This window comes from Phoca vitulina, unplaced genomic scaffold (assembly GCF_004348235.1).
Source record: "Phoca vitulina isolate PV1807 unplaced genomic scaffold, GSC_HSeal_1.0 scaffold5, whole genome shotgun sequence".
Classification (NCBI taxonomy): domain Eukaryota; kingdom Metazoa; phylum Chordata; class Mammalia; order Carnivora; family Phocidae; genus Phoca; species Phoca vitulina.
Window position 1 is genome coordinate 37,043,100 of NW_022589708.1, and position 22,992 is coordinate 37,066,091.

The 22,992-nt window shown below is 34.2% G+C and overlaps 1 protein-coding gene across 1 annotated transcript; it reads left to right on the forward strand.

Moving 5' to 3' along the window:
* Window positions 1-8,904: 8,904 nt before the first annotated feature.
* LOC116631399 (synaptosomal-associated protein 23-like) lies at window positions 8,905-9,925 on the forward strand. Its single transcript, XM_032402535.1, is given in 2 exon segments — window positions 8,905-9,179; window positions 9,679-9,925. Coding segments are annotated over 2 exon segments (522 nt in total).
* Window positions 9,926-22,992: the final 13,067 nt, after the last annotated feature.

A 22,992-nucleotide genomic window follows, 5' to 3' on the forward strand; every position in this document is an offset into this window, starting at 1 on the left:
TAGAGATTAAATGCCTAACCCAGGACTCCAAGTGACCCCAGGCCCATAATTATCCAATTCACTATCCATAGACCAAACCATTGTCCAAAAAAATAAGTACTATATTCAGAACAATTTCTGAAGGCAGAACTAAGCTGCAAGAGCAGAGAGCTCACACTGCAACTCAAGGAATCCAGTGAGGTAACCTAACACATTTTAACAGTGATAACATTTGTTAACTAACAAATGTAATTAACACTTGTTAATTACATAAACTAAGTGCTTCAGATCTTCCAAAGGAAGTTTTGGGCTGCACCAAAAGGTAGAAAACCTATCAGTATTGGCTTACAAAGCTGAGTAGTTATGTAGGAGGGAAATCATAAATGCCAAATATGTCTTGAGACCATTTAGAGAAATTAGTACTGAAATATCTCCTCCGATAACCTTTCTTGATATATTTTAGGAGATACTGCAGTATACATATATAAATATTATATACATAAAAATAGGTGAATGATATAAGTATGTTTTAAAGTCATTTTTCCTTTAAAAAATATATTTGGTATGTTTGTGGTAGTTAACTTTAAAATTTAGCCCATAAATTAAAAAAACAAAACAAAACATGACGGTACCATGAAAAAAATTTAAAGAGAAGGAATGGACATGATCCACAGAGGGTGTATTTAGATTTACATGTAGTAACTGCTAAAGTTTTAAAATATCCCCTCCTAAACCTTTAAAGGTTGTCAAGAATCAACTGTGTATGTATAGGTTCATTCCTGGAATCTACTCTCTTCCATTGATCAATACCACACTGACTTGATTATGTATTTTGAACTTTTAAATGGCTGAAATGTTTTTAAGGATTTTCTTAAGAAATACAAATTATTAAACATGTTAATAAAAACACAATGTTAGATTATTGAATTCTGAAGTATATCATGAAATATATAAGAAAAATCCTCAGTAATGCCATTTTTACCACATAATTAATTTTAAGATATTTCTCTACATAGCTAATTTTCCTAGAGATGAACATATTTATTAAAATGACAATAATAATGATTTTTTTATCACTGATTTTAGAATTTGATGACTCATTCCATCTGAGGTTCTAGTGGCTATATTTCATGGTTCAGGCCCACAGACACACTAGAATGGTTTCACCATACATTTGTTTATTCTAGGGTTTGAACTGACAGAGAAGCCCATATTCAGAAAAATCCCTTTTTTGCAATATAATGGCAGAAAAATACAAAAGCATACAATGCAAGCAAATTTTAAGCTTTAGGTTTAAGCTTTAAGGTTTAACACGAATGTGCATTGGTCAAAGCAAGTTACGTATTAACATGAATGAGCCCAAAGACAAATTTTAGGAGGTATATTCTCCTATAGAAATGAAGTAGAGGGAGTAAATATTTTTGAATAATATTCAAAGGATCATGATCTGTCTACTTGTTCAAGTCTCTCTGACATGCAAAATATAAGATCTCCAAAGGTTTTGTCAAAATCATGGCATCAAGTTTGAAGTCCAGGCTCTTGAAATCTCTGAGAAATCTTTTTTTTTCTTTTAAGATTATGTATTTATTTATTTATTTAGAGTGTGAGGGGGGGGGGGCAGAAGGAGAGGGGGAGAGAATCTCAGGCAGCTCTGCGCTGAGTGCGGAGCCGGGAGCGGGGTCCCACAACCCTGAGATCATGACCTGAGCTGAAATTAAGAGTCAGACGCTTAACCCACTCAGCCATCCAGGTGCCCCAAAATCTCTGTGAAATCTTGATGGAACTCCTTTTTATCTAAAGTCCTCTGAACCAAAGCCAACTTATTACCTTCCCTCACACTAATCATTAATGCATGGAACAGATTGCCATTAGCCTCCCAAGGCAAATATAGGTCTTTGGTCCTTAACAATTCTGTACAGGTATTACCAGGTGTCCCTGCTCTGAGGGAAAGGGATATTTCTTCATTAGGTCCAGGTTTTGTTACCACATCTCTTGGCTCTGCCCTCTGGAAGTTCTTTCTCTTTGCGTCATTGCATCTTTCTCTTTGCATCGTAACCAAAAATTGGTTAAGGATAAAATAATTAAGAGAATTAAAGAATTTGCCCATTGGGAAGTCTAAGCTCTCTCAACCTGATCCCTGTCCTTGAAAGTTTGGGAACCAAAAGATTTCTTATAACTTAAATAATTTGTTTCTTGTGATCTGGCTGGCAGCACTTTTGACAATATGGTTTTCATGTGTTTTAGTTTATAAGTCTTAAATTTCAGTCTACTCTATATGCCAAGAACCACACCGTCAATTATTTTCAAGACATTATCTCTCTAGACTAAATTATAGTTCCTTTGAGCAAATAAGGTTTCTGTGAGACCACATTCTTCTTTTGGATCCTTTCATCCAGCTTAAAGGGTCTATTTGATACCAATCAATTCCTTTCAGAAATGGTAACTAAAGGTATTTGAGCAACATACCTAATTTGGGCTTTTGCTTATCATATACAATAACATATTTTATTTGGTAAAAGGATGTTTAATTTTCAAAACCTGTAAGATTATGAGCTTCCTATCTTAGCTCAAAATTATGTTTGCAAACTGGCACATACTTTTGTGAGCTTACCTCTATCTTTTAGTAAATTATGAAATATGGCTAGTAGCAACCAACTCATTTTTTCAACATTTTTGCCTCAAGATCTCCAGGTATTTCATTGAAAATACATTAGGAACAGTTTCTGTGTTTTAGAATATGATAAGCAAAATTTCTCCAAATATTTTGGCACTAAAGAAAATAAATCTCCATTTTTCCTACCTCCGGTATCAGTTTTCTCACTTTAAGCAGTTGTTCCAAAATCCACAGCTATGTATTCTAGGTTCGTTTTACAAACACCAGTTCTGTTTCTGTTGCCAATTTTTATATCCACTTTTACTACATAAGCAAAGAGAAGTGCCAAAAAAAAAAAAAAAAAAAAAAAAAAGCTTCTAGCTTCTAGCAATAGATATTTATTTTTCTCATGGCTCTGCTGTTTAGCTTAGGAGTATCTGCTCCAAAGTATTCCTCCTGGGGCCAAGGCTGAAGGGCAAGAACTACTGAGTCACAGCTCTTCTAGAGATGACAGATGTGCAAGATGACATGCCCAAGCACACAAACACGTTAAAAGCACTGTTGATGTCACATCTGCTAACATTCCATTAGACAAAGGAGTAACAGGGATGAACCTAAATGCAACTGGTAGTGAATGCACTCCAGTCATAGAGTTCAGGGAAAGGGAGTTACCATTTTTCAATATTAATGTCTTAGTCCATTCAGACTGTTATAGCAGAAAACCATAGACCAGAGGACTTAGAAACAACATAACTTTATTTCTCATGGTTCTGGAGGCTAGGAAGTTCAGATCAAGGCACCAACAGATTTGGTGTCTAGTGAGAGCTCACTTTCTAGTTCACAGACAGCCATCTTTTTGCTGTATTCTCACGTGACAGATGGGATGAGGGAGCTCTTCCAGGTGTCTTCTATAAAGGCATGGAACTGTCTCATGAGGGCAGAACCCTCATGACCTAATCACCTACCAAAGGCTCCACCTCCTAATACCATGAAATTGGAGGTTACGATTTCAACGTAAGAATTTTGAGGGGACACAGACATTCTGTCTATAGTATAATGTAATTTAGCAAGTCCCACTAAAAGGAAGTTGGATGAAATTATGTCTTCAACAGCAGTTTTTCAAGAGTGAAAAACAAAATAAACACAAGACAAACATAGATATATACTAATAAATTGTTATCCATTTGAAGTATCATCCATTTGAAGTGTCATCCATTGCAGGTCATTCTTCTTAGCTGGAATTATAAGAAATACAAGAGCGGGTAGGAATTATCCATCTCTATTGGCATGGTATTCTCATAACAAATACTACTCATAAGCAAATCATTAAGGAGTTTCTGTTGGTTTATTGTTAATATTTTCTCTTTAGCTCCACTTGTAATAACATGAAAGAATTTCATATTTGACTATAACATAATTAAGCTTTTAAAAACATTATTTTTATGCACTCTTCTTGTCCAACAAAATAACAAGATAAAAGAAGAGAAAGATCTAGTGAACTGGTGGTTCAAAACAGAAGTAAGACAAAATGTACATTTAGAATCATGATGAAGGGAAGCTTCAGATTACACCTGTAAAATCCACTCACTCAAATAATCCTGATGGGAGGAGGCAGACAGAATGCATTAAAGGTGTACCTCTAAGGAAAAAAAAAATAGTATTATAGAGTATTTAATGTGTTCATTTTGAGACAAGTTACTAGTTCATTCAGCTATTTCAGAGTCTCTAAAAAATGTTTTCTCTACATGTAGAAATCTTGAATAGTTGTCTATTTATTCTTTAATTATAGGAATTTTACCAAGGGATATGTGAATATGATCCTTTTTTGTATTAACCATGTTGTAATACACCCTTCCAATCTGGGGACTCAGTTTTACCTATAGATCAGGTGAGTAATCTTTAAATAGGATTTTTTTTTTTTCATTTCATTCTGTACTGTTTTCTTCTTTTAGAATGTCTATTATCCTCACTTCAAGATACCTAGATCTACCTAGCATCGAACTTGCTTTTCTCTCAATTATTATCAAACAGGATTTTAGATCAGAAATTTATAGTAAGACACCAAAATAAAATAGACATGATATTTGAAAGTTCTTTGCCAAATAACCATATGCTTATTTTCAAATAATTTTGACTATAAACAGTTTCTTTGATCTCAAACACCTTCCTATTCTCTGAGAATGCAAAAATTTTGAGAGAATAAGTGAGATCATTTTGTGAGGATGGTATTTTAGGAGAAATCTTTGCTGTGTTCCCTTCACCTTCCACCAAGGGAGCCTGGCTCTAATTCCCTCACCTCAAACCTGAAAAACAAGGCTCCAACAGGGACCTAAGAATGCCAAATAGGTAACAAACACCGACTGGGTTCACACTGGTCTACAATCTGACTTCAGCCTGAGAAGCCATGAGGACAAGGATTTCTCTGGCAGCCTTGATCCCAGAGCCGGGAGTGTCATTACTGTGGGATTTGCTGACATTTTCATGGTTTATTGGTCAGGGGCTATGTATGCATTTCCACAAGTTGAGATGTGGTCCCCATGAGAAAGAGAAATAAAATGGCCTACAGGGCTACACAGATGGGTATAAAAAACTCGGTAATGAAAAACTTGAAGTGAGTGAGCTGGGACTGAGGATGGAGGACCAACTGACCCCCTAGAATATAAGAATCTGCAACAGTGAAGGAAAATGCTTTGGACCAGCCTGGCAAAAAATGTCTGAACATCCTTAAAATTGTGTCCCAGGAGACAAAGAGTCATCTTTAAACAACCATGAGGCCCATAGAGAATGAAGTGAGTTTGTGATAATACTAATGAAAGTACAAACTGCCATACTCCTGGGCCTTGTCCTTCCAAAGAGATCAATGGAACAGTCGGCAAGAGGTAAGAGTAAGAAGAGAAACAGCCAGTAGGGATTATAGGAGCCAATAGTGCTTTTCTCAGCCTGCAGGTGCCCAGCCTGAAGCTGCCTGAGCTGTGAGAATGGTATAAACTTTTCACTGCTTCACTTCAGAATTTTGATTAATATCTACAATTGAATTGAGTTTCTGAAATTTACAGCAGTCTGCCACATAAGAGTAAGCAGACGACCTATAGGAATTCCCAGAATTCTGATCTAGATAAGACTTGCTTTATTTCTTTTTTAAATGTGGGCCAAGGGAACATTATTTCATTCAATAAACTTAGGGGATGGTGAGGCAGCAATATAGTAAGGTTTAAATGCATTGTGAGTCCAGCTTCTTCAAGGTATTTTTTCATCTTTGTTATAATTTATTCTGGGTTGTCTAATATTCCTTTCATTTTCTCAACCTGTTTATCTCTTTGTCTATTCATCTATCTAACTAAAATTACCATAGAATTCACACAATATCATAGAAGCATAGAAAATTAAGATTTGAAAAGACCTAAGGTCTTTTCAACCATTCATCTTCATTTTTTACGTGCTTTCTCCATTCTTATAAACTGGTATCTACCCTAGCTTTAAACATTTATAATGAGAGAACAGACTATTCTTAGAAGTAATTGAGCCAGAGGTAAGATTCTTAGTAAGTTTCTTAGAGTTTCTTCCCAGTATTCAGCTGAATTGATCTCTTTGCATATTTTTCCATTTTACTTCTTTTACCAAATGCTATAGGTTTTCCTCTGGAACAGTTTATAAAAAAGTATGTAACATGAAAAAAATGAAATTAACTGAACTCAGCTATCATATCCTCATACCACATTTTTTGCAAATCTCTGAATCTTGAATTTTTCATAAATCATGGTTTCCCACACCATAGGACATGCTTCTGACTGTAATCTATGTCCATCTTAAATTATGGCAAATACAAATGATCTAATACTCCAGAGAGAACTTTGGATAATTTATTCAAACATATATGTCTATTAATCTGAACTAATTTCACTTTTATTCTATCAATCAGCAGGACACAGAGCTCACATTGAGTTCATCAACTCCTAGAACATTAGGTATTATTCAAATAAGCTATTAATTTGAGTTTATGCCATGTTACACCATATAAATTAATGTAGTGTTTTTAAAGTTTCATTTTTAAGAAATGCTATTAATTCGGCTTGCTACATGTAGACTATCAATCTAATATCGTGAAGCAGTTTTAAATCCCAGTTATTTTATTTAACTCATTAGACATTCTGTAAATTTTTCTGTATCCAGAGTTTTGAAAACAATATCTCATATTTTAATTTGATTAATTTATAAATGACATGAGGCTATCCATATAATGAAATACCTGAGACCTCATTTAACTTCCATCTTGATACTTTTTATATAAATGATTATATTCTACTATAGTTCATATTTTGAACATTTTCACAAGGATATCAAAGGATAGTTTTATAGGTTTGCTAAAATAAATATATCATATCCACAACTGACATCGACTTTGTTCTGTTTATTGCCAAATTCAATGGACATTTTTACTTAATATATTCCTTGACTTCACAACAGAATTGGATACTATTTGATTAGTTAATCTCTTTTGGTTGCAATAGATAAAAACCTAATTCATAGTGGTTTAGGACAACAAAGGAATTTATTGAATCTTTAATTTCTTTCTTTCTTTTTTTAAAAGCTTTCCTCGTACTTCTCATCTGAACCGTTATTTGTTGGCTGGAGTACTAAAATAGCTTTCTAACTAGTTTCCCTTCTCCTACTTTATTCAGTGACCTCTGAGACCTTATAAAACAAAATCAGATCATTCTACTCTCCTAATGTAAATCTCCTCAATAGCCTTTGATTCACCTTAAGGTCAAACAGATTTCAAACATGTTAACCTTCTTGGACATATATCCTACTCTCATTTCCCTACCTTCCTGAATTCCAGCACACAGACTATCTTTATGCTTCTTGAATACATTGAGATCCTCCCAAATTTTGGTCTTGGATTAGTTGTTTCCTTTGGAATGGTTTGCTTCCTGACGTTCCCTTAGTTGATTTTTATATGTTGTTCAGACCTTGACTCAAACATCTGTTTTCTAAATGTCCAACCTAAATTATTCTCACCATCAAGTCACTCTCAATCACCTCACTCTGCTTTATTTCTTTTTGACATGCATTATACTCTACCGTTATGTTATCTTGTTTATGTATTTATACACTTATTTATTTTGTGTACCCCCATATGAGAATATAAACCAGATTAGAGAAGAGATCCTATTTTTTATAGAGATATTTTATGTATTTATTTGAGAGAGAAAGAGAATGAGAGAGAGAGCACAAGGCAGGGGGAGGGGCAGAGGGAGAGGAAGAAGCAGGCTCTCCACTGAGTAGGGAGCCCGAGGTAGGGCCTGATCCCAGGACCCTGGGATCATGACCTGAGCCAAAGGCAGAAGCTTAATCCACTGAGCCACCCAGGCTCCCCAAGAAGAGATCCTGTTTTATTCACGGCTGCATCCCCCACACTAAGAAAAAACAGTTGGGACTCATTAAATAAAGCACAAATGAATGTAAATACCCTGGAGAAAGGGGAGAGAGGCTATCCACTTTCTCTCAACCAGCTTTTTCCATAATGCTAGAAACGAAGGTCCTAGCAACTCTTAAGTAATGTATTTCTCTTGTTACCTCTTGATATGAATAGATTTCTCCATACCAGCTGAATTTTAGAAAATTTCTGGAGAAAGGCTATGATTGGTCTCCCTTTGATTGCATACCCCAATGTCTGGATGAATTATTAAAAATTACAAATTTAATATACTGTGCTGAAGATTGCTGGTGCCAGCTAATACCAGTTTTTTTCCTCCCTCAGAGCACTCCACCAAACTAGATTTCACAAGGCCCTGGCTTTGCGGTAGCTCTTGCATATGGAAATGTGTGGAAGTTATGTGTATCAGCTGAGGTGGATAAGAAGGAAGTGCTCATCTTGTTCTCTTTGCTCTGCAGACAGCCAGATAGAACACAAAACTCTTAGAAGACTCAGGGGTCATAAGGTGTAAAGGAATCAGCTAATAGAAGGAAACTGGACACTAGAATGATTGCATGGAAGTGACGCACTGACCTCTAATCCACTCTACCTTCAGTTAAAAAATACACTTTTGTTGTGATTATCTACTGAAACTCTAGTATTGTTTGTTATGTATGTTATTGTTTTCGCTTATGTGAACACTATGTATACCTCCATTCTCTAATTTTCTGATGAAAGTCTAAGGCTTTTTGCCCTTCCACCATGTGAGGATGCAGTCAGAAGATGATAGCTTTGAATCAGAGAGAAGATCCTCACGAGAACATGATCAGTGCTGGTACCTTGATTTCAGACTTCCAGGCTCCAGAACTAATATCCACATTTCAGTTTCTGCGCCTATCAAGAGTTTTAATTCATCATGAATCATCCGTCATCGGAAGAAATTCAGCTGAGGGCTCACCAGGTTACTGATGGGTCTCTGGAAAATACAAGGAGAATCCTGGGTGTAACCATTGAGTCTCAGGATGTAAGAGTCAAGACTAACACTGTGCTGGATGAATAAGGGGTGCAAATAAACCATATATAATAAGACATGGACCAAATATGTAGAGACATGAGAGAGGCAGAGAAAATTTTAGCAGAACTCTATAAGTTCTGTGGCCTTTGTGTGTGCCCATGTAATAGGATAAAGAAGTTTGAAGCCAGTAAGACTCATAAGGCAACATAGAGAGATGGCATGGACAACTCTTCTAGCAATGTAATATCTGAGCGGCCAGGCCATGTGGCAAATGGTCAGCCTCAGCAAGCAACCACAGAAGCCATCAATGGCAGATCCATTCAATCTATAGCCAGGGGCGCCTGGGTGGCTCAGTCATTAAGCATCTGCCTTGGGCTCAGGTCATGATCCCAGGGTCTTGGCATCGAGCCCCACATCGGCCTCCCTGCTCAACGAGGAGTCTTCTTCTCCCTCTTCTTCTGCCCCTCTCCCCTGCTCATGCTCTCTCACTCTCTCTCTCTCTCAAATAAACAAACAAAATATTAAATATATATATATATTTAATATTTTATATATAATATTTTATATTTTATATTTTATATATTTTATATTTTATATATATATATTTTATATTTTATATTTTAATATTTTATATATATATATTAAATATATATATATATATATATATATAGCCAGTGTTACCGAAGAAGATGAAATGGAAGAGAACCTGACTTCTAGGAATCTTAAAAAAAAAAAAAAAAAAATGGCCCTGGACATGGGCAATGAGATTGAGGCCCCAAATCAACAAACAGACCAGATCCCAGAAAAGACAGATACCAGCAAGGATCATATTAACATTACCAGTGTCAGAGCAAAGAAAATCATTGACAGCTTAAGTGACTGCTACATTTCTTATTTATCATTTACTCACTTTCTTAGCTAACCCTTCAACTATTACCTTTTCAGAGTTTGAAATTTTGGTTCCATAGTCTTCTAATCGGGAGATAATATGGAAGAAGGGCTAGGAGCGTGGGTTTTGTTGTTGTTGTTGTTGTTGTTTTTTGGTATGTTGTATATTTCTATGTATTCCTTGTTTGTTTTTTAATTTTATTTTATTAAAATTTGATTAATTAACATATAGTGTATTATTAGTTTCAGAAGTAGAATTCAGTGATTCATCAGTTGCATATAATACCCAGTGCTCCTTCCATCAACTGCCCTCCTTAATGTCCATCACCCAATTACCCCATCCCACCAGCCCCCTTCCCCTCCAGCAACCCTTAGTTTATTTCCTATAGTTAAGAGTCTCTTACAGTTTGTCACCCTCTCTGATTTCATCTTATTTTTTTTCCCTTCCTTCCCCTGTTACCTGTTCTGTTTTTTAAAGTCCGCATATCAGTGAGATCATATGATACTTGTCTTCCTCTGATTGACTTATTTCGCGTAGCATAATACCCTCTAGTTCTATCCACATCATTGCAAATGGCAAGATTTTGTGTTTTTTGATGGCTGCATAATATTCTTGTATATATATACCACATCTTCTTTATCCATTCATCTGTTGATGGACATTTGGGCTCTTTCCATAGTTTGGCTATTGTGGATATTACTGCTATCCACATTGGGGTGCAGGTGCCCTGCCTCTGTATGTGTTTATGTTCTCTCTTTCCTTGGAGAGTAGATTGCTGTTCTGCCTTTCTTCTAGTATTTTCTTTCTCAGTTCGTACTCTTAGGTGGGTTTTCATACATCATATATAGTGTTGTTTTTCATTCTCTTCATTGATTTTATCAGGTTCTTTTGCTTTCAAGATCTGGAAGCATTACCAAAGACAGTCATGAAAAAGGAAGCTGGGGTGGGGAGGGCAAGGCACAAGAAGAGGCAAGAGGTAAGAGGTTGGACCTCAGTAAAACCCACAGGCCACAAAGCAAACGTTGCAGATGCACAGTAAATATCTAATTGGGTTTAGTTTTTAATTTAAGTTACCGTTATTGCCAATTTATGCTAATGCTTAGTTTCGGAGATTTTATACACAATATTTTTGTCATATATGATGACTTTGCAACCCCTGCTGTGAAAAACAGAATGAGTTTTCTTAAAGTGAGCTTAATTTCTGAACTCTTGATGACTCATATATATATATATATATATATATATATACACACACACATAGATTTTCTGATCTCATTTCATATTTGTGCCATACGAGAATGCTTTGTATAAATGAATGCCTTTTTATTTTCATTTTATGGCATCCCAGTCCCATTATAGACCTGTTAACCTCATAAATTTATCATTGGTCTTTGAAGAAAAAAATATATAAATATATATGTATGACATGAGAATTTGTCTTTAAAGCAGGGCTTAATTTTTTTTGGAAAAGTTTGACAAAGTATAGCATGTCAATTCAGTTTTCCCTCAATGCCCAGAATTATGTTTAGATAGGAAAAAAGAAACTCATTTTGATCTCAGGTAGAAAAATAGATTGCTTTGAGTTTTATATAGGTTTAAACTTTTAAAAAGCTAGAATTTATTCAGTTTAAATAAAAGTAATTTGGAAAGTTTAATCAAAAAATCTAAAGCTTTTTGTATGTGCATGGTACATTGATTTGAGTTCCTAAGTAATTTTAAAATAAATTATCAAAATTTATTATTTTTATTGAAAATAAATAAAACACATCCATATAGCACCATCTTCTTTTATAATTTCATATTATTTATGTGAGATTAACAACTTAAGATATTTACAAATAAATCAACATGCATACCACTTCTAGGCTTAGGGGTTTTGGTTTTGTTTTAATTTTTTGGTTTTCTTTTTATAATTTTCCATCTCTTTGATATTAATAACACTCAGTATATTTTTTGCTGTCAACTTGACATAGTATTCCTAACTGACCCTACTTACTTTTCATAAAAGCCCCCTTCCTTTCAATAGTTATAGTCCATCTTTTTACTGATTACTACTCAAAGTAGTCAATAGAAAATGATTAAAACTAGCACAAAACTTTTAAGAATGATTATATTTTACTTTTGGTAAACACATTGGGATAAATGCACTGAATCAAAGAATGTATTACTTTTGATTATATTCTATGTTTTTTATATTTGAATTCATCACAGAGATTACATTTATTTGTTGCTATGAGCCATACATTTATAATCTTGTCTTATATTACTTTGCAGATAACAAATACTATCCATAATAGATTCATTTTATTTAAGCTATGAATGCAAATTAGTTCCAAATTCTGGAAGTTATCCCAATGTGCTAGTTTCATTGAGAAATACTGTGTTCTTAGATTACATATCTGAAATATTTACAGTGGTACAAAGATTCATTGTGTCTCTCTTCCTACCTTAATCTTTGTACTTACAAAAGCATGTCATACATATTTCCAAATGTTTCATTAAAAGAATTACTTAAAATGAGATTTTCTTTCTGATGTTCTTTTATGAAGAGTACACTCAGTTTCTTAAGAGAAAGGTTCTTGTAGACTTGTCATTGTAATATTATTAATGAGAGTTTTGTCCTTGCTCCTTAAACTTCACACTTTACCTACATTTGCTCTTTAAATAAACCACTGCGTGGGAAAACTGGTGAATATATATTTTGCTATTATCAGTGTTTCTGATTATTGTGGTTGTTCCTTAATCCTATTGATCTTAGTCCTGAGTCATACTTACTGGGTAGAAATCAATATTAATCTATTAAAACTGTCACCAGTGAAAATAGCAGACTGGTTTTCTGCTTGGAGTTAATTTTCTGAATGGATCTATATTTCTGGTGGGTCTATTGTTTTTATTATTTTTACTGATATATGTAATAGTGATTATATAACCATGTAGGACAGTCTAAAAGTCACACATGCTGTATGTCAAGAAAGAAATTCACAATCAGTGAGGTAAAATATTTTTTAGAAAGAAACTGTTATCCCACAAAGGAAAAATATCATTTTATGAATAAAAGGATTATCTGAGAAAGGAGAGTTTTGTGTTAGCGTTTCTTCAAATCTCATATTCTGCAATTGAAGCCACAAAGTAAAAGGTTGCCAAATTAATACAAGCATACATAAATGGAACAGATTTACCATCCAGAAATAAAGGCAGATATACCCAGGAACCTAATATATATTTACAAGTCTCCAAGTAAGAGATGCTTTAGTTTGCAAATGAAATTGGCATGTATAACTTTCTATTGGAAGAAAAGCAAACATAAATCCACACTTCACATCATATGCCAAATTGATCCTTAATGAATTAAAGATATTCATTGAAAATAAAACATTAATATGTTAATAAAAAAATTGAAGATAATACTTAAATGGTTGTAAAATCTTACAGTGGGGAAGATATTTCTAAGTTAAACCTTCTCTTATGCCTCCGCCCAGAATATTCAAAAGCAAACTGGAATCATAGCAGCTCTTAAATTACCCATGTCCTGAAACTCACTTTTAAATAAATTTACTGGGTATTAGGGAAAATTCAGTTTATGGCTGTAAATGCTTAGTCTGGTTTACTATATATATATATATATATTATACTGGTGATTTACTACACCAGTTATATATATATTATACATATATATATATATAGTAGTAAATCACCAATAAACAAATTATTGGGAGACTTGTAAAAATTAGAAAATTATTAAGAGAAATAAAAATGCTTAGTCAAATTTTAAAGTGAGTTTAAGTAGTTGGATATAAAGCACTGAAGGAAAATATTATATATGTCATGACTCTAATCAGCGTTTTTGCTCTTTGAATAATCAACACTATATTAATCACTCCTACAGGTAATTCTCAAAAAAGGAGGGAAAACAAATTCAGCTAATTAATTATATCCCCAATAAGTCTTAGAATCTATAATGGAAAAGGTGGAACTATGTGAAATTTTAAAGTTTACATAACAAAATATATCATTAAAAGATAAATTGAAAATGCGAGACTGAAGAAGAAAAAAATATGTTATATGAAAAGGGTTTTTTCCTAAGTAGAGTATTTATAAAACACTTTTTAAAAGAGATAGAAAAGATTGTATGCTGACAATATTCAGAAAATAAAGTTAAAATAGGCAAAAAAAAAAAAAAAAAGGCAAGTGTTCTACTAGATACTAAGTCTAGGAATCTACTAGCAGACAGAAACATGAAAATTAAAGCAACAATTAGATAATGTCCGTAAAATCAAACCACAAAGTTGGTTGCAATACAGGATCATTTTTAAGTTTGGGATAACACTGTGTGCAATAAAGTATCCCAATTAGAGGTAGTTATAAAATAACATTTGATAAGGTTTTAATCAAAGCTACAAATCATATCCTCATGCAGAGAACTTTTCTTCTCTAAATTTCTTTTAGATTTTTTTCCCTAAAATATTGTTGTTTTGTTTGTTTGTTTTTTTATATAAAACAGATAGAAGTTGCTATTCTCACTAGGGAGCCAAGAAATTCAGATTGCTTCAATGTGACTTGCTCACTCATTGGTCAAATATTGAATATTATGAGTCTGATCAGCCACTCATATATCCTCTGATCATATGACATTGTTAAATATTCAAAAAAATCTTTCAAATAGATAAACTAATAGCATGAATTCATTAGTATGTTCATGTGTGGCTCCTGTTGAAAGTGAAAATATATGTTATATTATCTGTTATCAAAAACTTTGTTTGAATATTTTATTCATAATCTAACTATAAATTTTAATAAATCTGATACTTGGAGTTTGTTTTTCTTATAAGTGATGACAATAATCTCTACTTTATGTAAAAAAGTTAAAAAAAACATTAAGGATAATATAGCATTAAGAGCCAATCTAACCAAAGTAGTTAAATGTTTTAAAAATTAAACAAATAAATCCCTTGCTAAAAATCATTATATTTTCTGCTACAACTACAGCTGGAAATTTAACTTATATTAATAATACTTTTATCAGATCAGATGTGGTTCCTAAGTAACAACTGATACATGTGTTTTCATTCCTCTAAAATTAAAGGAAAAACACTGAAAGAGACTTGTTTTCCTCCTTCACTGAAGGTATGTGAACATCATCAAAAAGTGTTACTCAGTCTTTAATTCATGATTTCCTTTAATTTTGTATCTTTTTACATGGTTGTTCTTGACATAGCACTGATTCTTCCTGTTGCAGAATTCCTTTTAACTGACTGGGTGGCTCAGTCAGTTAAGCGTCTGCCTTCGGCTCAGGTCATGATCCCAGGGTCCTGGGATCGAGCCAGGATCCTGGGATAGAGCCCCGAGTCAGGCTTCCCACTCAGCGGGGAGTCTGCTTGTCCTTCTCCCTCCATCACTCCCCACTGTTCCTGTTCTCTCTCTCTCTCTCTCAATCTGTCTCAAATAAATAAATAAATTCTTAAAAAAAAAAAAAAAGAATTCCTTTTTTATACCTCAGGAAGATGATCTAATTGCCCTTATTACATGACTGCTTTGTCATTACTAAAAAAAAATTCTTACTGAAAATGTTTTTGGTCTGTGCCTTTGAAAGCATCATATATTTACATTTCTTCCAGGTGTATAATGTCCTTTCTCTCTCTCTCTTTTTTAAAAAGATTTTATTTATTAATTTGAGAGAGAGCGTGCTCAAGTGCGGGAGCAGAAGGAGAGGCAGGGGGAGAGGCAGAAGCAGACTCCCCGCTGAGCAGGGAGCGGGACACGGGGCTGGATCTCAGGACCAGGGGATCATGACCTGAGCAGAACACAGACACTTAACCATCTGAGCCACCTAGGCGCCCCTATAAATGTCCTTTCCACAACTCCCTCCCCACACCAAAATATTGAAGAACAAAAGATATATATATATATAGATATATATATAGATATATATATATTTATATACTCACATAAGGAAATAGTTATCTAGTGTAATCCTAACATGCGTATGGCAATATATTCTATATTGCCACTGAAAATATTTTGAAGCAATATGATTTAAAACTTAGGTCTGCCTTAGTAAAGTAAAAAGCAAGAGTGTTTCTTTATAAAAATTAAGTGTTTCTTAGTGCTATTCATTTCATATCACCTTCCCATAGCTTTGTCCTGAAGAGGCAAAAACAAATTTATATACTAGTTTAGTATACTTTTGTTATGGATTATTTTTTAAAGAAGCACAGTGAGCATGAACAATGAATGGAATGCATAATGTATGGGAAGATGAACAGCGAATAATAAATTTTTAACTTAAACAAGAACCTATTTCTCTCGAGGCTCAATAGTTTGATCAACACACTGTGTTTTAAAATGCAGCTTATAACCTACCATACTGAAATAGGTAGGAGAATGTATTTCAGATAAAATGTGAATTAAGAAATCTCATCCTTTGGTTACATGTCTCAGGGAGTTGGACTTTTCCCTTTAATAAATATTTCAATCTAAAGAGAGACGCCTCAGTAAAATGAAAACAAATGACAGCGCTATCTCCAAAGAGACAGTGTATTATTTTAAAATGGATGAAATGGCCCATGCTCTGCCCTATGACAGCTAAATGCTCAGAATGAGACAGTCAAAAATACAGTTAACTCATTCCCACAGACATGAAATTGAGTTTCCATTTTTGTTGTAATTTGAGGTGAAGAAAAGAGAAGGGAAAAAAGCACCAAACCTAAAGAATATTCTTACAAAGGTTTTATGTTAACAATAACTAGGGACATAGCACCATCTTAAATAGTATCATCACAACTTAGAGCCAACCTTATTGATGAAAACCCTAATATTCTTCGTTATAAGTATTCAGAAAGTGGAAAACAATCATTAAGTAGTTATTAATGGATAATTAATTTTTAACGGAACTATGAGTTGCCAGGTCTTGAGATTTGAGTTTAAAAATTTTATTAGACGATAAACTGGCAATGGAATGTGAAACAAATATAATCACATGGATTCAAATACACTCCTGATATCACACAGTTTTGTTGTCTGATCCATATCAGGGATGCTAATGGCATGAAGTCAGATTTATTTTGTTCTAAGCAAAATTTAAAACTTCATAAAATCTTGGGACAAAATGCCCCTCAATTTCCACATTTGCCACAATATAGTGGAAGAAACTTTGTGAGGGAATATATAAATATTTGTACATATTTGATGATAGGATTTCCCCTCATTTTTTTTTCTCACCTCATCTTTTTGGCAAAGAGTATTTTTTACGTATTAAAATGCAACCAAGTTAGGCTATAGAAGTGATTCCTATTAGCAAGATAAATTTTGTTTACCTTTCAAACAGCTTTCAGCTGTTTGTCTTTGAAAAATATGCAACTTGAGTAGAACAAATTTCATCCTTGCCCCCAAGGAGTTTATGATCTGGTGGAGTTAACAGAGAAGTGATGTCATGGTGACAAGCTCACAGCACACTGAGGTTGGTTCTGTCTTGGTAGAAGTACAAAAGGCTATGAAAGTTACTTAATATAGAAAATCAAGCCAGACTCCAGAATCACAGAGTGTTTCTGGACGAATATTAATGATTCAAACAAAGGGAAATGGAGAACTAAAATTGTCCAAGCACAAGGGACAAGAAAAAAGACCTGGCAGGGAAAAGAAGGATTGTGCTTCAACGGAGTGGAATTCAGTTAGCCTGGGAGAGGTACACATCATCCAGGAAATGAAGAACATTTATGGGCTGTGAAAGGATTTGGATTTTCATTCTGAAGCCAAGGGAGGTTTGTCAGCCGATCTGTGGAGCTGCAGTGGGAACCAGAGATTTGAAGGAGTCCGTGGAGATGAGGAGAGGATGCCTAAACCAGAGGCAGGGAGACATTTTACAAGATGGCACGGTGTAATCTTCTTGTTAACAAAAAAAAAAAATCACTTATTTTCTTTATACCAGTGGTCTTCAAGTGTCACCCTCAGATCCCTGGGTTTTCTAAGTTCATAGATGGGGTCCATAGATGAATGCTACTTTGTAATAATGCTAAAACATTATGTTTCCTCTTCACTGAATTAACATTTGCACAATGCATTCTCAGGGGGAAAGTCCAGTTTCATTTAGAAATGTCATTGCTAAAGCAATAAAAATTTTAAAAATATATTAAGTGTCTACCCTTCAGTCAGGTCTTACTTATATTCTGTGTTACAGAATGGGAAGTTTGCATAAAGCACTTCAGTTGCATTCAGAAGTACCAGGTTATTTTGAGGGATATCACTTATACATTTGTGTGAGTTGTGAGCTGAACCAACAGCTTTTGTTTTCATGGAACATTGTATTTACTTAACACAATGACTGAGACAGAGTATGGTTTTGCAGGCTTATTTATTTCTAGACATTTTCTCAAAATGAACAAAAAACATAATAAGCCTGCAACTTCAAAGAAAACAATTAATAGTACTTGTTAATTTAGAATATAATGTGTTCAAAACAGTCTTTACTTCCCCATTCCCAGTTCTGCTCAGGATCAGAGAACTCAGGTAATTTAACCCCAATTTATGCTGTTGGCACATATTTGTTCTAATTTAATCTCTATTATTTTTCATTAAAATTCCCAATATTAGAAGAGATAATTGGCATACTATTGCTCTTATGCTTTCTAGAATTGTATGGGTGTCAGCATTCAGGTATCAGATGTCAAAGTGATGAAATAAACTAAATAGCATTATTTTCCTTGAAAATACAAATATCTGGGCCCCCATTAGAATATTCTGAATTAGTCATTGTGAGTATTTTTGTTTTGTTCTGTTTTTGTAAATACTTTAGGTGATTGTAATGTTTGGTCAAGATTGAAAAACACAGACCTAGACTGTGTTTTCCCTGAAAGTTAATTATGCTATGTAAGGTAGCAATAATAAAAACTTTGTCAAATATGATTAAATCTGCAGGCCTCTCAGATCCCTGTACACTACACATTTTTCCTTAATTTGTCATTGAAAGAATTTAATGTCCTTGCAAATATATGATGAGTGATAGTGACGAGCTAATTATTACTTCTATGATCCAAACTCCTTTGAAGGTAGCTAATTTCCCAATTTCCCAAGTATGAATCCTACAGTACTTCCAAAGGGGGTCCAGATGTGATTAAAAATGTCCAGTTGGAAGCCACCAGTCCCAATTCTTTAACTTATCAACTTTTGAATCTCTGCTGCAAACTGTAAATTGCAGCCAAACATTCCACTTAGATTGACTGGAATATCTAAGAGTTCTAATCGCCTTAGCAAAAGCAAATTTGTGGCTTAGCGTAGAATCTTCATTCTCTTAGGCAAAGATGCTGACCAAATTATCTCTCTGCTGACAAAAAAGAAATGAAGTGAAATATTTCAAGTTTTGATTAGCCATTTAACTTTTTGAAATGCATAGATAATACTTATATTCTGCACAAATCTAACACTAAATGCTTGCAGCTCTGGCATAGGATATACATAATGTATATTCATATATTAGTTGTGTAATACTTAAATGTGTCAATAAGTAATAGTTTTGCATTATACAACATACAAAAACATTCATTTACCAATAGTTTGTTGATCAATTTGCAATTCTTCTACTGTTTATTTAGACCTAATTTCCATATTCTTCCTGATATGTAAACATGCTACCCTATTAATTTAACTTCAGGATTCCAGTTCACTACACAGCTTAATGCCCCTATTAACACAATTGCTCTTGTTCTTTGTACTAAAACTGTAATTTTATGAAATCTTGTAGTAAGTATGAGTATAGATTTACTAATGAAGTAAAGCTATTAATATTTGAACGCGTTCAGCTCCTCAGAGTGCATACTTAATGGAACATACACTCAACTAATATACTAGAAACACTTTTGAGAATGAGGTTAACTATCTGTGTGTGACTTAAGCTTTTACTGAGGAATATACATTTCTATCAAATTAGCTGACCCTATTCTTTTAAAAAAGGGTACACAAATTTAAATTTCAAAACTAGGAATTTTTATTTTTTTTATTTTTTTAAAGATTTTATTTATTTATTTGAGAGAGAGAATGAGAGACAGAGAGCATGAGAGGGAGGAGGGTCAGAGGGAGAAGCAGACTCCCTGCCGAGCAGGGAGCCCGATGCGGGACTCGATCCCGGGACTCCAGGATCATGACCTGAGCCGAAGGCAGTTGCTTAACCAACTGAGCCACCCAGGCGCCCAAAACTAGGAATTTTTAGAAGGAGACACAGATTTTAATCATACTAAAGTAAAATGAGGTATTTCTGATGTTACATTTAATCTTACTTTGTGAAAGTGAACATTTGAGACTGTTGTTTACTGAGTATAGAGAATATGTGACAGAATCTGTGGGCGTGTATCAACCTGGTGGTTAAATAGCAGGCATGAAAAACAACTATACAAATTGAGGACTGCACCAGTTTAATGTAAGAAAATTCATTGAGAATCTCCCAAAAGAAAAATTTAACTTAAGAATCACAGATGAAAGTTAAGCAATTCACAGTTCTTGTTCAAGAATTATTTCTAGTGGGGCGCCTGGGTGGCTCAGTTGGTTAAGTGACTACCTTCAGCTCAGGTCATGATCCCAGGGTACTGGAATCGAGTCCCACATCAGGCTCTCCTTGCTCTGCGGGGAGCCTGCTTCTCCCTCTGCCTCTGCCTGCCACTCCCCCTGCTTGTGCGCTCTTTCTCTCTCTCTGTCAAATAAATAAATAAAATCTTAAAAAAAAATTATTTCTAGTGATTTTTAGTTATATTATCAATTTACCTTCTTGGAGCAAAACTATCACTGAGATTTTATATATCTACTTGTAAATCCATGACAGCACAATGTTCACCTTAACTTGTACACACATTTATAAACTAGGATTCTTTTAAACTTTCTGTAGTACTAAAATGTAAAATACAACTAAATAATGCCTAAAACATTGCGTCTAAAAGATTAGAAAAGTGAATTTTTCAGAAGAAAAGAACTTTCCCAGTGCTGTGATGGCTAAGCCAGCACAGGAATACATCTATTTCCAAAGTCCCTGGCTATTACCAGACACTGTAGCAAATCAACCAAGGGAAAATCTTTCAGAGTAATGATGACATTGTATTAATTACAGGATGAACTCTTAGTTCTACCATAGATTATAAGAATCTATTGTGGTTTGGTTTTGCTTTTTCTGTATTTAGTATGAAGTGGTTAGATAAGGTTATCAAAATATTTTGTATAAAGAATTTCAGGGGCGCCAGGAAGGCTCAGTTAGGTAAGCATCTGCCTTTGGCTCAGGTCATGATCCCAGGGTCCTAGGATCAAGGTGCCCATCAGGCTCCCTGTCAGTGGGGAGTCTGCTTCTCCCTCTCCTTCTGTCCCTCTCCTCCCCTCTCCTCCAGCTCTCTCTCACGTGTGTTGTTTCTCTCTCTCTCAAATAAATAAATAAAACCTTAAAAAAAAAAAGAACCAATTTCAGGGCGCCTGGGTGGCTCAGTTGGTCAAGCGACTGCCTTCGGCTCAGGTCATGATCCCGGAGTCCCGGGATCGAGTCCCACATCGGGCTCCCTGCTCAGCAGGGAGTCTGCTTCTCCCTCTGACCCTCCCCCTTCTCATGCTCTATCTCATTCTCTCTCTCAAATAAATAAATAAAATCTTAAAAAAAAAAAAAAGAACCAATTTCAGAATCCAAAAAATGCATGTTTGATAAATATGTTATTTCTTCTCCTTTCAAACGCTGGAATGATTCCTCAACAACCGGTTTACCTGGTAACTACATTCTCCATTTCAATACAGCTTAGTAAGTGTATAAATTATACTATTAATGTTTTTATCTAAGGCATTGTATATTAGGTATCAGGTGACCCATTGAGCAATTTAACTTAAAAAACCCATAAGTCTGCCTTCAGCTCAAGTCATGATCCCAGAGTCCTGGGATTGAGCCTGCTTAGCGGGGACTCTGCTTATCCCTCTCCTTCTGCCACTCCCCCTGCTTGTGCTCTCTCTCTTTGTCAAATAAATAGATAAAGTCTTTAAAAAATAAAAAAAATAAAGAAACCCCTAATTTTGGTCAGTTACTGTTTTCTAATCTAATAGCTTCTTTTGAGTTATGGACAAGGAGATCCTATCTCATTGCTCCTATTAAACAGCATGCTGGAAGTCATGGTTAGTGCAATAAGACAAGTAAAAGAAATAAGAAGTATGCAGCTTGGAAAAGGGAGAAAATAAAACTGGGTTTATTCACAGATGTCATGATTTATTATGTAGAAAATGCTGAAGAATCTATAAAAAATGTCTGATACTAATAAGTGAATACAGCAAGATGGCAGTATATAGCCTCAATATACCAAACTCAGCTGCTTTCTACATAGTAACAATGAACAATTGGAGTTTAAAATTTAAAATAACTACCACTTCTATTCATACTAAATATTGAAATAATTTGCAAAATATATAGCAAATTATGTGAAGAATCTGTGTTGAAAAGAAATGGAAGAAATAAAAAATATATAAATGAATGCAAAGCTATTCCATGTTGATGAATTAGGAGACTCCATATTTTTAAGATGTCAATATCCCCACCCTGATTTGATTGATAGATACAATACCAATTGAAATTTCAGCAAACTATTTTGTCAATATTGGCAAAATTAATTATAAAGATTACATGGTAAGGCAAAAAGCTTGGTACAACCAAAACAATACCAAAGAAGATGGACAAAGTTAGAGAAGCCACACTACTCTTTCAATAATTCCTGTGAAGTTTAGTAATAAAGATAGTGTGGTATTGACAAAGTAGTGGACACACAGATCAATACAAGATAATGAGAGATTCAAGAAAATGGACCCACACAAAAATGGCCAACATACATGATTTTTTATAAAGACACAGGGCAAATCAATGGAGAAAAGAGTCATTTCAACAAATGGTACTGGAACAATTATAAGTCATATGCAAAAACAAAACAAAACAACTTAGATACAAACCTTATACCTTTCAAAAAAGTTAGCTCACAATTTATCAGAGACGTAAACGTGAAAAGCCAAACTAAAATTTCTAGAAGGAAACAAGAGGAAACTCTACATGATCTTTGAGGTTTTAGAGACAACACCAAGAGCATGATACATGAAAAAAAAAAGATAAA